The sequence below is a fragment of the Lacerta agilis genome, chromosome 1 (assembly GCF_009819535.1).
Source record: "Lacerta agilis isolate rLacAgi1 chromosome 1, rLacAgi1.pri, whole genome shotgun sequence".
NCBI lineage: Eukaryota > Metazoa > Chordata > Lepidosauria > Squamata > Lacertidae > Lacerta > Lacerta agilis.
Window position 1 is genome coordinate 88,071,527 of NC_046312.1, and position 12,618 is coordinate 88,084,144.

The following is a 12,618-nucleotide window of genomic DNA, read 5'->3' on the forward strand; positions in this document are numbered from 1 at the left end:
GTTTAAGAACTGTAGGGCTCTCATTCAGATAGCAAGGAAACTTGCTACTTTTATGTGAGAATACAGGATTCCTTTCTTGGCTGCTGGTTTTCCTCTTAAATTATGCTCCGACTACAAATTGTGTTATGTGGCTGGGTTCAATGAATATTAGTATGACCATGCTGAACACATCTTGTAGAATATTCATGACATATAATGACTTGGCATGAGTTTAACTGAGAAGCACTGGTTTCCTTGCAGCCTTCTCAGTTGCTCTTGATCACCAAAACGTCTCAAAAGAGTGCATTGGGCGTTATTGCAATATAATCTGTGCTTCAGATCTCATTTCTTGGTGGACAGTTATACTGACTGAATGCAGATTTTTCTCTGCGACCTGCGCTCTCTTTACATTGTGGTTTGGAAATCTTGTCAGCAAATTCAGAAGTTCGCTAAGATCGAATCCCAAGTTCTTTATCTTAAATGTGTCATTAAGCTTTATGTTAGTATGCATAAAGGCTAGTTCTCCATTTAAACTTTTCGTTTGTCCATAGGAAAGTGTTCCTATAGAATTCTTCTAGATTCCATGTATTCTGCACTAAATTAGGATCTTTATGCAAAAGCAATAAAAAAGAGTGTTGATTTACTAGTCATTAAAACGCTTCGTTATGGACAAAATGTAATATTCTCTAGATATATGTTGTATCTATTTCCATTGTGTTCTTGTGTTTAGACTTTAAATCTATCTAAAACAACAGTAAAAAAGGTCTATTCCTGTGGTAATTTTTAACTTTTCTTATAAAGCAAACAACATAGTGTATATTATTATTATTATAGGCTGAATCCCTACATGCTAAAAAAATTCTGTTATTAATGTGCAGTTTTTCATTTTAGGTATTCTTTGATTTAATGAGAGAGGTTAGAGCCAAGAAGATGTCGGAAAACAAAGACAGGAATGGCAAGAAGAGCGGCAAGAACAAGAAGAGCTTTAAAGAAAGATGCTGCTTATTGTGATCTTTAGGAACTGTACCTACAGGCTGCGGAATTAACAAGACATTTACCACTAAGGGTAGAGGACTGGGTGAATGAGAAGACATCTTGACCCAATAAGCTTTTCCACTCACATAATAGCCTTTTTGAAAGTGCAAAACTTGGTTTGAAAAAATTGTGAAGTTCAACAAATCCATGTATACTGAAAGGGACAATTATTGAAAGCAGCTGTCCGTGCTAAAAATATTGCCAGCAAATCTTCTTATCAGCAGTATGATCACTCTGAATTTCTCTCCCGATGTTGCTCCCAATGTTGGCACTCCCTCTACGGACTCTTCCTCAGTCTCCTGCAGTGGCTAGTTCTCATTGAAGTTCAACCAAAGTTACCTGCCTCTCCTATGTGACTTCAGTTTTGGTGCTCCTAATAAAGGCATAAGCCTTTAGCCATCCTTTTAAAAGGGAAAGTTAAGACATACAGAGGTCTCTCTGGTCTCTGAAATTTGCACACAATTGTATTAAAGTAGGTTATGATGCTACTATTTTGCCAACATATTGGATGGACGCTATAAGGACTTAGTCATTCAGAAACAAAGACTCAATAGTGAATTGGTGTTTGAGTCATCGCTGCAGTATTCCTGAATTGAGCCTATAATTTCAGAGCATTAGTGGTTATATTCTGGCACACTGTATTTCCAATTTATTTCCTCCTTCATTCCAACAGCTTATTCGGGGTAAATGGGCAAGGCATCTTTCTAATATTGAGAAATTCATAGGTTTCTCTGTCAAGTAATTCCATCCTGTCTGCCAAATACTAGACTTTCTCCCCCCCCCCCAAAAAAAACTTGAACATTCTATTTGTGGTGCCGCAGTGAGTTTGTAAACATGTATTGAAGCAGTAGAAATTGGTGCATTTGTACTCTTTCAGTGTTTAACAAGGGAATTCGTTTCTTTTAAAAAAAAAAAAATTGTGAGGGCCCACACTGAAATCTAGTGAGCTTCCATTCAGTCTCATTTAAAGTCTGCGAGGACCATCCGTGAGTAACTTAACTCTGCGCACACACTCAATTGAAATTAATTGTAATTATGCAAATCTAAGGCCCTTGTGCAGCAGAGTCCTGGGGATTGTGCCATACAGAAGCACTTTGCTATTTAACTATGCTGGGTTTTCCTTCCCTTTCTGTAATGAGTTATTGCTGTCTTTGTAATTTCAAGAGTGGCATTCGGACACTCAATACTATTTTGCTAAGAGCAGGGGTGTGTGGGATTAAAGCAAGGGAAGTGAATGATCTTTTCACATCTTTATAGTTGCCCCTTTAAAGTGACATCTGAGCTAATTATGTGAAGTTGCCAAATGCCTGACCCTTATTGTTGTTGCACAGGTTGTATTAATTCTGCTGCTGCAAAACTTTTTATATAGTTGCTCAATAAATCATGGGGAGAAGTCTATTATAAAGGCAGCTAAATATACGCACTAAAATATTTTTTTCTGATTTTGTCACTACTTCATTGTTAATGTTGTGGATGGAAAAGCATGTGAAGGTGAGCAGACGAGCTTTTGAAATTATTTTTTTGCAGTCACAATAGGTGAACAACGTGGGTGTGATCACACAGGTGATCATTATTTTATCTTATCACAAAATAAGTTCAGAATCCACCTGGGAGAAAGTTGTACATGGGTGCTCTGATATAGCAGCAGCTTTGCAAAATCAGCTGCTGCTTATAAATATGAGAAGAGGGGGCAGCAGTCTGGAAACTGCAAGTAAGAGTATGTGTGTCTGGATGTTTACAAAACACAGTTAGTGTTCTCTCTTGCTTAAGGGCAGAGGTTAGTTACCAAGTAGGACTGTGAGAGAGCTGCCAAAGTAAAGAAACCTCGATTGAAAGCTGCATACATTTGCATGCAAATGAAACAGTACTAAAGTGATAAATGAACATGTGGCAATATGCACCCTCTTTAGATGCATTCCTCCTATGCTTGAGATAAGGTTTTCAAGCCACTGGTATCTCTATATGTTTCTTTTCCTGCTTGATGGCAAAACATGTTCAATCTAGCCTCGGTAAAGTGGCTGAAAACTACATTTTGGCTGCTGGTGTGATCAGAGTTAAGTCCTGCTCATGCAGCAAGTCTGATTTGCCAACATGTCATAGCTTCACTTCTCTGTGCCTCATAATTGTACCATTTCTCTCACTCTTGCAGCAAGAGGACCAAATGCTGCCAGAACAGTTGATTGTTTCCAGATCAGGAGTGTTGATTGGGAAGAGAGAAACCTGTTCCCCCACCATCACTGCAGTTCGGTTAGAAATTGTTCATTGGGGAGATCTAGGAGCATATCTAGAACTTGAGGGAGAAAACCTCATTCCAGCTTACCTGTAGGGAAGGACAGCTTTTTCACTCAATAGATCCTATTTCTTGGGCAGATTCTGTTTCTCAAAGTGGGAATGAGTTAATACACCCCTAGGTTTCATCAGCTCTGATTGTTCCCTGCCTGAAATCAATGATGTTTCCCCAGTCTTATGTAAACAGACTCTCCAGAGTTGTTTACCAGGTCCAGTTCTACAATCCAGTGTTGACTGACCACCTGTGCGGAGAAACAGCCAATTTATGTGGGCAAGCACTTCCCAGTCATTGATGGAAAAATTATAATTCAACCATGTTCCCTAGTGTTAGTGAAATCTTTTTTTGTTCAATCCACCCAAGTCTTTGGAAATTAACAGGACGTTGACTCTGCAATGAGTCTTGGATGTGAGACTTATGTGGACAACTTTGTTTTTAATCTCTCATAAAATCACCAGCAGCTAGTAACTGTTTCATTAATTAGTTGTGACATATCCGTCTGGATTTACAGCCACTTTTTCGCCAAATAAAAGCGATGGAAGGGTAAGACTAATTTTTTTAATGGTTAGTATTTCCTTAAATCATGCTTACAGGAGGGCTATATAGTTAACATTGCTGTGGTTTAGAAGGAGTATGGGCCTTGAATTGAAAAATGGACTGGTCTCATTGCAGAAATGGCACTAAGAGGGTAAGCGATGACATGATAATGTGTTTGGGTCTCATTGCTTCTTAATGTTATTGGGGGAAAGGTTTTTTCATATAAGGAAAATAACTACAATAGTAGTTGTATTGAAACAATTACAGATGCTTTTAGGAAGAGGCAAGAAACAACGCTACAAAACAAATTGTCAGGGCAGATCAAATCAATAACAATGAAAATGTCAAGCAAGACCAATAAGGCACAGTAACCCATCAGTGTCAATAAAGGGCAAATGGTTCTGATATTGCTGAGGATTTGTCTCATTAATCAGGAATGAAAGCCAAGGGCTAAGTAAAGATTCTTATCTAGAGATGGGTCTTTTGATCTCTAAATTGTTAGGTTAGTTCAAGGTGGTCCAACATGCATCGCAAGGGCCACATGCAGCCCTTGGGGTCTTTCTTTGGTAGCTCTCAGCAACATTTGACATCTGCCGGGGGGGGGTGGGCGCCCCAGGTAGCGCCCAGGGGGGTGACACTCGGGGCGGGGCCCCGCCCCCGTAATCGGCGCCTCCAGGCAGCGTGTCACCCCTCCTCACTGGCCCGCCCCTCTCCATTCCCCGGCTCTGCTCAGGGAGCCCAGGGTGGAAAAAGCCGCTGAAAGGGGGGAAAGCCCCCTTTCAGCGGCTTTTTTTGCTGCTGGGCTTACTGGGCGGAGCCGGGCGGGACAGCGAGGAGGGGCGTCACGCCAGCCACAAGCGTGACACCCCTCCTTGCTGGCCCAGGCAGAGGCATCGCTCCGTGCGCATGCGTCATGACGTCATGCGCACGGAGCGACGTCCTGCCCCCGGGGGTGCCGCTTGGCTTGCCGCCCCCAGCAGCCAAGCGGCTCGCTATGCCCCTGGACATCCCTCCCCCCCCCCAGCCCTTGCATTGCCTTCCCAAAGCCAAATAAGCAAGGTGCTGGGCTTAGGGAAGGAGGTGTGAGGGCTCTGATAGGATCCTGCCTCCTTCCCAATCCCTTGTTAGCACTTTCCCAGCCAGAGCATTGTGCCTTCTCTTCCCAAAGCCCAGCGCCAAGGTTTTCTTTTCCTAAAGGCCAGTCATCTAATAGCTTCATTTTGCTAATGTAGGCACGCTTAGCAATGTTGTGCATCACAGAATCTGCCATGTTTCCGTATTGTGCAGTTGCACCAACATACACTTCTGTATGTGCACATTTTGGATGTAACATCTGTCAGATAGATCTAACCCAAAGGGTGGCTTCCAGCTGATGAGCAGAAAGACACAAAATGACTCATGTTTTTGCACTGTCTGGACAGAGAAGCTCGTATGTAACATTTACTAGTGACCAAGGATGCTAATCCAATTTTGTGTGTGTGTGTGTGTAAAGCAACCACCAAAGCATCAATGACTAAAATTTTCATAAATAGGAAAGGGTAAATAAACTTGCTATACAAAGGAACCAATTTCTCTATGCAGTACTGAAAGTCCTTTTTAGTCCCAGTAGTGACAGGAAATTACTATTTAACTAGCTGCTGTTGGTTTTCTTTTGTAGTCACACACATAGTTGTCTTGTGTCCTTTGCTAGTCATAAAGGTACGTATATAGATATTTAAAAACAAAATCCCAGAAGCTGATTTTTATAAGTGACACAAATCAGATAAAAGCTTTTCTTAAAGATTAACTATAAAATGCGGACAGGTCAGGCCCTACCATTAGGCAGAGTGAAGTAAGTGCCTTGGGCTGAGCATGTGATGGGTCCCCAGCCATTCCCATCCATTGGAGGACAGAGTTATTATTTATTGAATTTCTATACTGCCCTATACTCGCAGATCTCAGTCGGTTGCGCCCCATAGTCTGCCCCCTAAACTAGCCTGCCGTCCTCAGATGCAGTGAAGGAAACTGTCCTGTTGTCCGTGTTGAAGTAAGATGCACTTGTCAATTCCGTCAGCCTCTGTATGTGGAATGGTGTGTGACTGTATATATACCCTCTGTTTAAAGCACATTTGAACCACATTTCTCCCCACAGAGAATTCTGGGCACTGTAGTTTGCCCCTCACAGAGTTACAGTCCCCATCAATACCACAATATCATTGGAGCATGGCAAGCTTCCAAATTCTTCAGAACTCTTTATCTGGCAAGGTGTCCCACATGGAAAAAATAAAATAGTACAGAAAATTATTTATTTAATTTATATCTTGCCCTTCCTTCAAAAGGCACCTAGGGTAGCAAGCAACAAATGATAAAACAATACAAACATATCAAATAGAGCTCCTGTAGAGATGCAGACTGGGAAAGAGCTCAGTTCCTGGAGACTCAGTTCCAAGATGGAGACTGCGGGCTGGATAGGTCTTTCCCATGTGCTACATACATCTAGTTATACACTCAGGATTCTGGGATAAAGAAGCAATGGCTGCTCCCCCTATCAGATAAAATAAAGCTTGTAGCCAGATCTCTCCCAGACTCAAACAAAGCACATTTCTGGGGAAAACACAGAGCAGAGTGAGGATAAATGTGACAGTCTTTAAACAAGCTGATTTCATTGTTACTGCACTGTATTGTCGTCTTCTGTTCACACATGAATTCATAATAATGTGTGTTTTAAAAAAAGAAATCAAACTTTATTTTTGACAAGGCCTGAGAGCCTACACAGATAGTAACTAACTACTCCAGTCAGGCCACACATCTCCAGGAGTTGGCCTCCTGGATTTCAGTGTATCTGAAGAAGTGTGCATGCACACGAAAGCTCATACCAAGAACAAACTTAGTTGGTCTCTAAGCTGCTACTGGAAGGATTTTTTTTGTTTTGACTATAGCAGACCAACACGACTACCTACCTGTAACTGGATTTTAGCTGTTCCTTTTAAAAAGGCCAAGCACCGGGTATTTATTTGCATAGACCACACACATCAATCTGATTTTGGTATTTTATTTTTTCCTCATCATCATCTAATACAGGGGTCATCAAACTTTTTCAGCAGGGGGCCGGTCCACTGTCCCTCAGACCTTGTGGGGGGCTGGACTAGATTTTGAAAAAAAAATATGAACAAATTCCTATCCCCACAAATAACCCAGAGATGCATTTTAAATAAAAGCACACATTCTACTCATATAAAAACACCAGGCAGGCCCCACAAATAACCCAGAGATGCATTTTAAATAAAAGCACATATTCTACTCATGTAAAAACACCAGGCAGGCCCCACAAATAACCCAGAGGTGCATTTTAAATAAAAGGACACATTCTACTCATGTAAAAACACCAGGCAGGCCTCACAAATAACCCAGAGATGCATTTTAAATAGAAGGACACATTCTACTCATGTAAAAACATGCTGATTCCTGGACTGTCCGCGAGCCGGATTGAGTTGGCCCCCCGGCCTTAGTTTGGGGACCCCTGTTCTAATTCATGTACTGCTTGCCTAATGAAAGAGTTCAAGAGAACTCTAAAGCTCGCCCCACTTCTGGGACATTTTGGTCAGTTCCAATAAAGCTTTGCCCAACTGGATTTGGGAGGGTTTTAAAATTATGTACCAACAAAGCTCCTTTTTGATTCTTTAAATATAAAATATTGCATGTTCTTCAGTATGAACATAGGCCATTTTGGAACTTTGCAGTTTTGGGACCTATTCCAAGCCGTTGCTTTGCTGCAGAAGTGAAGGCAGGACTCATCAGTTTGCCCCTCCAAAGTGCTCCCAAACCTCTCCCTACATTCCTTGTCTTGGAGCTAAATTCACTTTAATATCCACATCCATTAAATGCTATTTGAACATCTCTCTGGTGCCACATCAGTGGTGCTTGCAACTACCAGTGCGAAGTCTTTCTGGCTTTCTTTTTTTCTCCTCCTGTTGCATGGCTTCATAGACGAACATTTCCATTTCTAGACCTTATGCTTACAGAGATTACTTTGAAAAGTCATCAAAGATGCACGGTAAGCTGATTTTTCTGAATAAGCCCTTAAATGTGTACAAGCTGGCCAAATGCATGTTGCTTACCATGACTGCAGTGTTAAGAAAAACACGGGGGCCTAATTTGATTAGTAAAATGTATGGCATCTGGTAGGCGGGGCTTTTGTGCTGTGCTCTGGAATCGGCCCCTCCCTTCGGGTGTTCTGTTAAATTCAGTCATTCTTGCCTCATGGTGTTGTTTTTAGTTTCTCTCAGTATGTAATTGCTTTACAGTTTTCTGTCCTGTTAAAGCTTTGTTTGACATATACGTAAGACGCTTACTTTGCTGAAAGAAAAGAAACCCTGCTGAACAATGGTGGAAAATCCTAAACTGGGTGAGTGATGAGATATTCCCAGTCTGACAGAAGGACTGCTTTTTTTTAATCACCCCCCACCCTCAACAACACACAGAAGACCCTAGCTCCGCATCTTCATCAAGATCTGTCTAGCAATTAGTTTTAGGATAAGGTACAAAAATAAGGTGTGTTATGATCCTATTGTGAGAGAGGTGGAAAGTCAGGATACAGTTGTATTAAATAACTGAAATACAACTTAGTTGTGCATGGGTCATATCTCCTACAGAACATGTCTCTCAGAAATCCTGAAAAGGTGGGTTTTTTCAGCAGGTCCATCAAGCTATGTGCTGAGTAGTACGCCTATTACAGAGATTGCATTGGCTGATAAATGTAGACAGACCAGTTCCATTTAATGGTTTGAGTGAATATCTCTGGTAACTAAAATCTTCTTGCTTGGGGTGTGATTAAAAAGCCTGTGCCCCGTGGGATCTTTCAAACATTCTCAGGTGTTGTCATTAGACCCAAACATATTTATTCATTTAAAGCAGGCACCCCCAAACTCAGCCCTCCAGATGTTTTGGGACTACAACTCCCATCATCCCTAGCTAACAGGACCAGTGGTCAGGGATGATGGGAATTGTAGTCCCAAATCATCTGGGGGGCCGAGTATGGGGATGCCTGATTTAAAGGAATGTGGAGTTAGTATTGTTGCATACCACAAGGACCCTGTAGGATGATGGTGAGTGGTTCCCAAAAACTGCACATGAGGAGTTTTTGGTTTTTTTAAAGCCCTGCAAGTATAGCTGAAAGATCAGAGCACAATGTTTGGCATTGTTTCATGTCGCTGATGCGATCCCAGCTGCATCGGAGAGTCTTTGGAAAAGCAAAATAAAGTACTTGTGTTGTTAGTCATTTACGTATAAATGGAACTGAAGCACGGGAGGAGGAGTTGTGTGCTCATTCAAAGATCTTCAGCCCCGTCCAAAATCTTGGATGTATATAATAAGCATTTTAGGTGGAACAACAGCAAAATTAATGAGGTACCCATTAATTGTTGGGAATGTGCTTGGAAATATGATGGGCACACTGAAATGATGAGCAGAATCTGTCACTTTGTCTCCTATCCCCTATCTACCACCCACATTGCCTATAGCCCTGAACGGTGTGTGTTTATTTTGCTTGTGCTACCACACAGTTGGGTCAGTAATAGCTATACCATTTCTGACTTCTGTATGTCTGCATTCATATTGACCTTTTCATTTCAGCGGAGGCTCAGTGTGGCTCTGTGGTATAGCAACTGATTTGCATGCAGAATATCCCCTGTTCAATCTCTGGCATTTCCAAGCAGGGCTTGGAGAGTACCTAATGTGAGAGTACCCTGGAGAGTGGCTGCAAGTCAGTGTAGACAATATTGAGCTGACCCAGTATAAAGTAACTTCCTATGTTCCATATCTTACATGTGGAAATTATTGCCTCTTGCATACAGGTTCATTTCAAGCATAGTTGTTTAAGTGGGCACTCATCACAGTGGAATGGCGATCTGTAAATACGAGATATAAATAATTGTTTCCGCCTCCAGAGCATCTCAGCATACTGATTGGCAATCATGTTTTAACTGTTACAATTAATTATATTATGCTGTTGCTTTCACTAATCCTCAGAGGAGCAGGACACATAGCTGCCTAAGTGCTACAAAAATGGGGGGAAGCCAAGGCAAATATCAATAGGGTTTTTTTTTTTAATCTGAAGTGGGGCCAGTTGTTCACTATGCAGGCTTCTGAGTAAGCAGCTGCTTATCTGGGGCAAACTACGTGTGATGCTATCTGCTTTACAAAGTGCACCTGCAGAGGCTGTATGCTAAAGCAAAAGATGTCCGGCAGGGGAGGGGATTCTTAACCTTTCCCACTTTTTGCTTTTGTTGCTCTTAAATCTTACATTAAGAAAAAAAACATACCTGTATCTTTTACCCTTATGGGCAAAGAGCACTGAGAAGGGGGAACCTTCCTCTTTCTGCACAGCAATTTCATGAGCCAAAAGGGTTAAGAACCCACATCCTGGTCTTCTTGCACATTGGTTTGCAGTCTGTGCGCCTGAATAGTTGTGTAGTTGGCTGTAAGTACTGATAATCTTGCAAATGGCTGTGATAAGAGGCAATGGATTGGTACAAAATTCGAGAGATCCCATTTGAGGGTGCATGAGTGTATTCACATGTGTGACCGTAGTTGAAATACTTTGTCCTTAACACTGCTTGTAACTGGGCTGATAGGTCAATTAAAAGAAGTTAGGAACACTCATCTTCAGCAGGAAACTAGGTGCATGTTTAGGTTCTAACTAAATGAGCAATGCTTTCAAAAGAACCACTCCATTGCTTTCTGTTCATGTCTTTGGAAGCTAGATGGCAGAATGGTCACATGGGTAATGTGTGCATGCACACGAAAGCTCATACCAAGAACAAACTTAGTTGGTTTCTAAGGTGCTACTGAAGGAATTTATTTATTTATTTATTTATTTTGGTTATGGGTAATGGTAGTTTAACCACAATGTATTTTCACTGAGCAATTGAAACATCTTGTAGAAACTCCTTCAGAGCTTTGGTTATTGATGTGGGACAAAACATATTTGAAAAATATCTCCATTTCCTGAAAGCCCTGATGAGATGGGCCTTGCATATTTCGTCTAGTCATTTGTTTTGTTCTTACTTTCTCAATATTCATTGTCTGTTACTTTATTCTAGGTGCTTTGCATTGCATGGCCTTGAACCCTAAGATAAGTTAGCTTAAGGTAATTCATGGAAGGAAAGGCTCTTATAGCTTCTTTCTCCCTACAGTCTCTGGCACCCCATTCTACATTGTTCGGGGGATGCTTCTTTAGAAGCTCTTTAGAGAGCCTGAATGGCTGCAGGAGGTTGGAGGGAGACTATTGATGCAATATTCAACACCATTCACAGCGCCACAAGCAGCCTCACTTCTCTGAAGCATTTCCAGATGACCTGTTTGTTGAGCATTCATCCTTATTTGACAATGTTGGCTCTTTAACAAGCTAGTGCTTCTGTCCTGTTTTCTAATGTTCCTTTCACAGTGCAGTACCTGTTGCATTATTAAACTGTGGCTTTTTGACCACCGTGTCATACTAAGATTCACACTGGTGGATGTGGTGTGGCGCAACAGTGTACATCATTGGACATTTTGCCACTTTCATGTGCACACATGCTTCTGTTCCACCATGATTCTATTGCAGAGGTTAATATTGCACAGCATGAAGTGACTGGATGCATAAGAACTGACTCCTTTTGGATATAAAGCATTGTCCAGACCTATAAAAATACTTTACTTGCATAGCTTTTTATTAAAATGTAACAGAAATATCAAAGATACATTCAAAACATCCATGCAGTGCTTCTGCTGTGTAACACAGGCTCAGTATCCTAGAAATAAAAGATAATTCCAAAAATCTAAACAGTGTCTCTCTTTCAGAACCTACATTCCAGCCTCCATTGGCCTTAGGCTATGCAGCTGTTGGAGAACCATTTACTTCACTTTGTTCCCTGTGGCGCTCAAAGGAAAACTAACAGCCACCACCCTTTCAAGATGGCCATTTTGCAACTCAATACCTTTGTCACTTGATCTAAGGTTACAACACCAACATGTTAGCTAGCAGGAAACAACAGTTATTTTTCAACTAGTTAAAGCTCAGAGACAGCTCTTTTTGGAAGTCCCCATGTCAGCTCTCTATCAACTATAATTGTTCAACTTGAATTTGCCAGTGTGTGATTGACATCCCCCTCACACAAAAAATAACAGCGGTCTGAATGTGCCCTCTGAAAGTGAATGCAAATATAAATGAAAGGTGGGACAAAGAGAGGGGATGAGAGAATTTAAACTTTCTCAGCTGATGGGCAAGGCGTGCCTTCCATCCAGCTTGACAACAAGGATGAAGTGATCTCCCTGCCAGTGTGCAGGCAGCGCACAGCTGGTATCAGCATAGTTTTCAGAATGCTGAAAGAATCATCAGGCTAGAGTTAGCTACGCTTGGCTGAGATTTTATTGTTCTCTAGTGACCCCCTGTGGATAAATCATATGCCTGATGTAATCCTTGAGACGCAGCACCAAAAAGGGTGAATTCTTACCACATGTGATGAATAATACTGAACATGATATCTGGAAAGGTTATTATAACCTTAAGAGTTTGAAAACAGGTGGTAGTTCTGTAACCATCACTTGGTTTTGTGTGTAATCACAGTTTTAACCATACCTTCCCCTTGCCCACCTTTCATTTTTATTTCATCACAATTTCTGCATGTGAAACACTTGGTTTTGCAAGTGAAATTGTTGTCAAGGATGATCAGATGTGCATGACTGACTCTGCAATATGAAAAATGAGAAACTGCTAAACTTAGTAGGAATCTGCAGTCTTACTACTTTACACCCGCTGCCTC

The 12,618-nt window shown here is 41.4% G+C and overlaps 1 protein-coding gene across 2 annotated transcripts in view; it reads left to right on the forward strand.

Moving 5' to 3' along the window:
• RALB (RAS like proto-oncogene B) overlaps nucleotides 1–2,411 on the forward strand; it is a 32,574-nt gene extending 30,163 nt beyond the window's left edge. For both annotated transcript variants that reach the window (XM_033162120.1, XM_033162130.1), the window contains exon 5: nucleotides 871–2,411. In XM_033162120.1, the coding sequence (XP_033018011.1) occupies nucleotides 871–990 (120 nt within the window). In that variant the 3' untranslated portion in view covers nucleotides 991–2,411. The remainder of the gene's footprint in view (nucleotides 1–870) is intronic.
• Nucleotides 2,412–12,618: the final 10,207 nt, after the last annotated feature.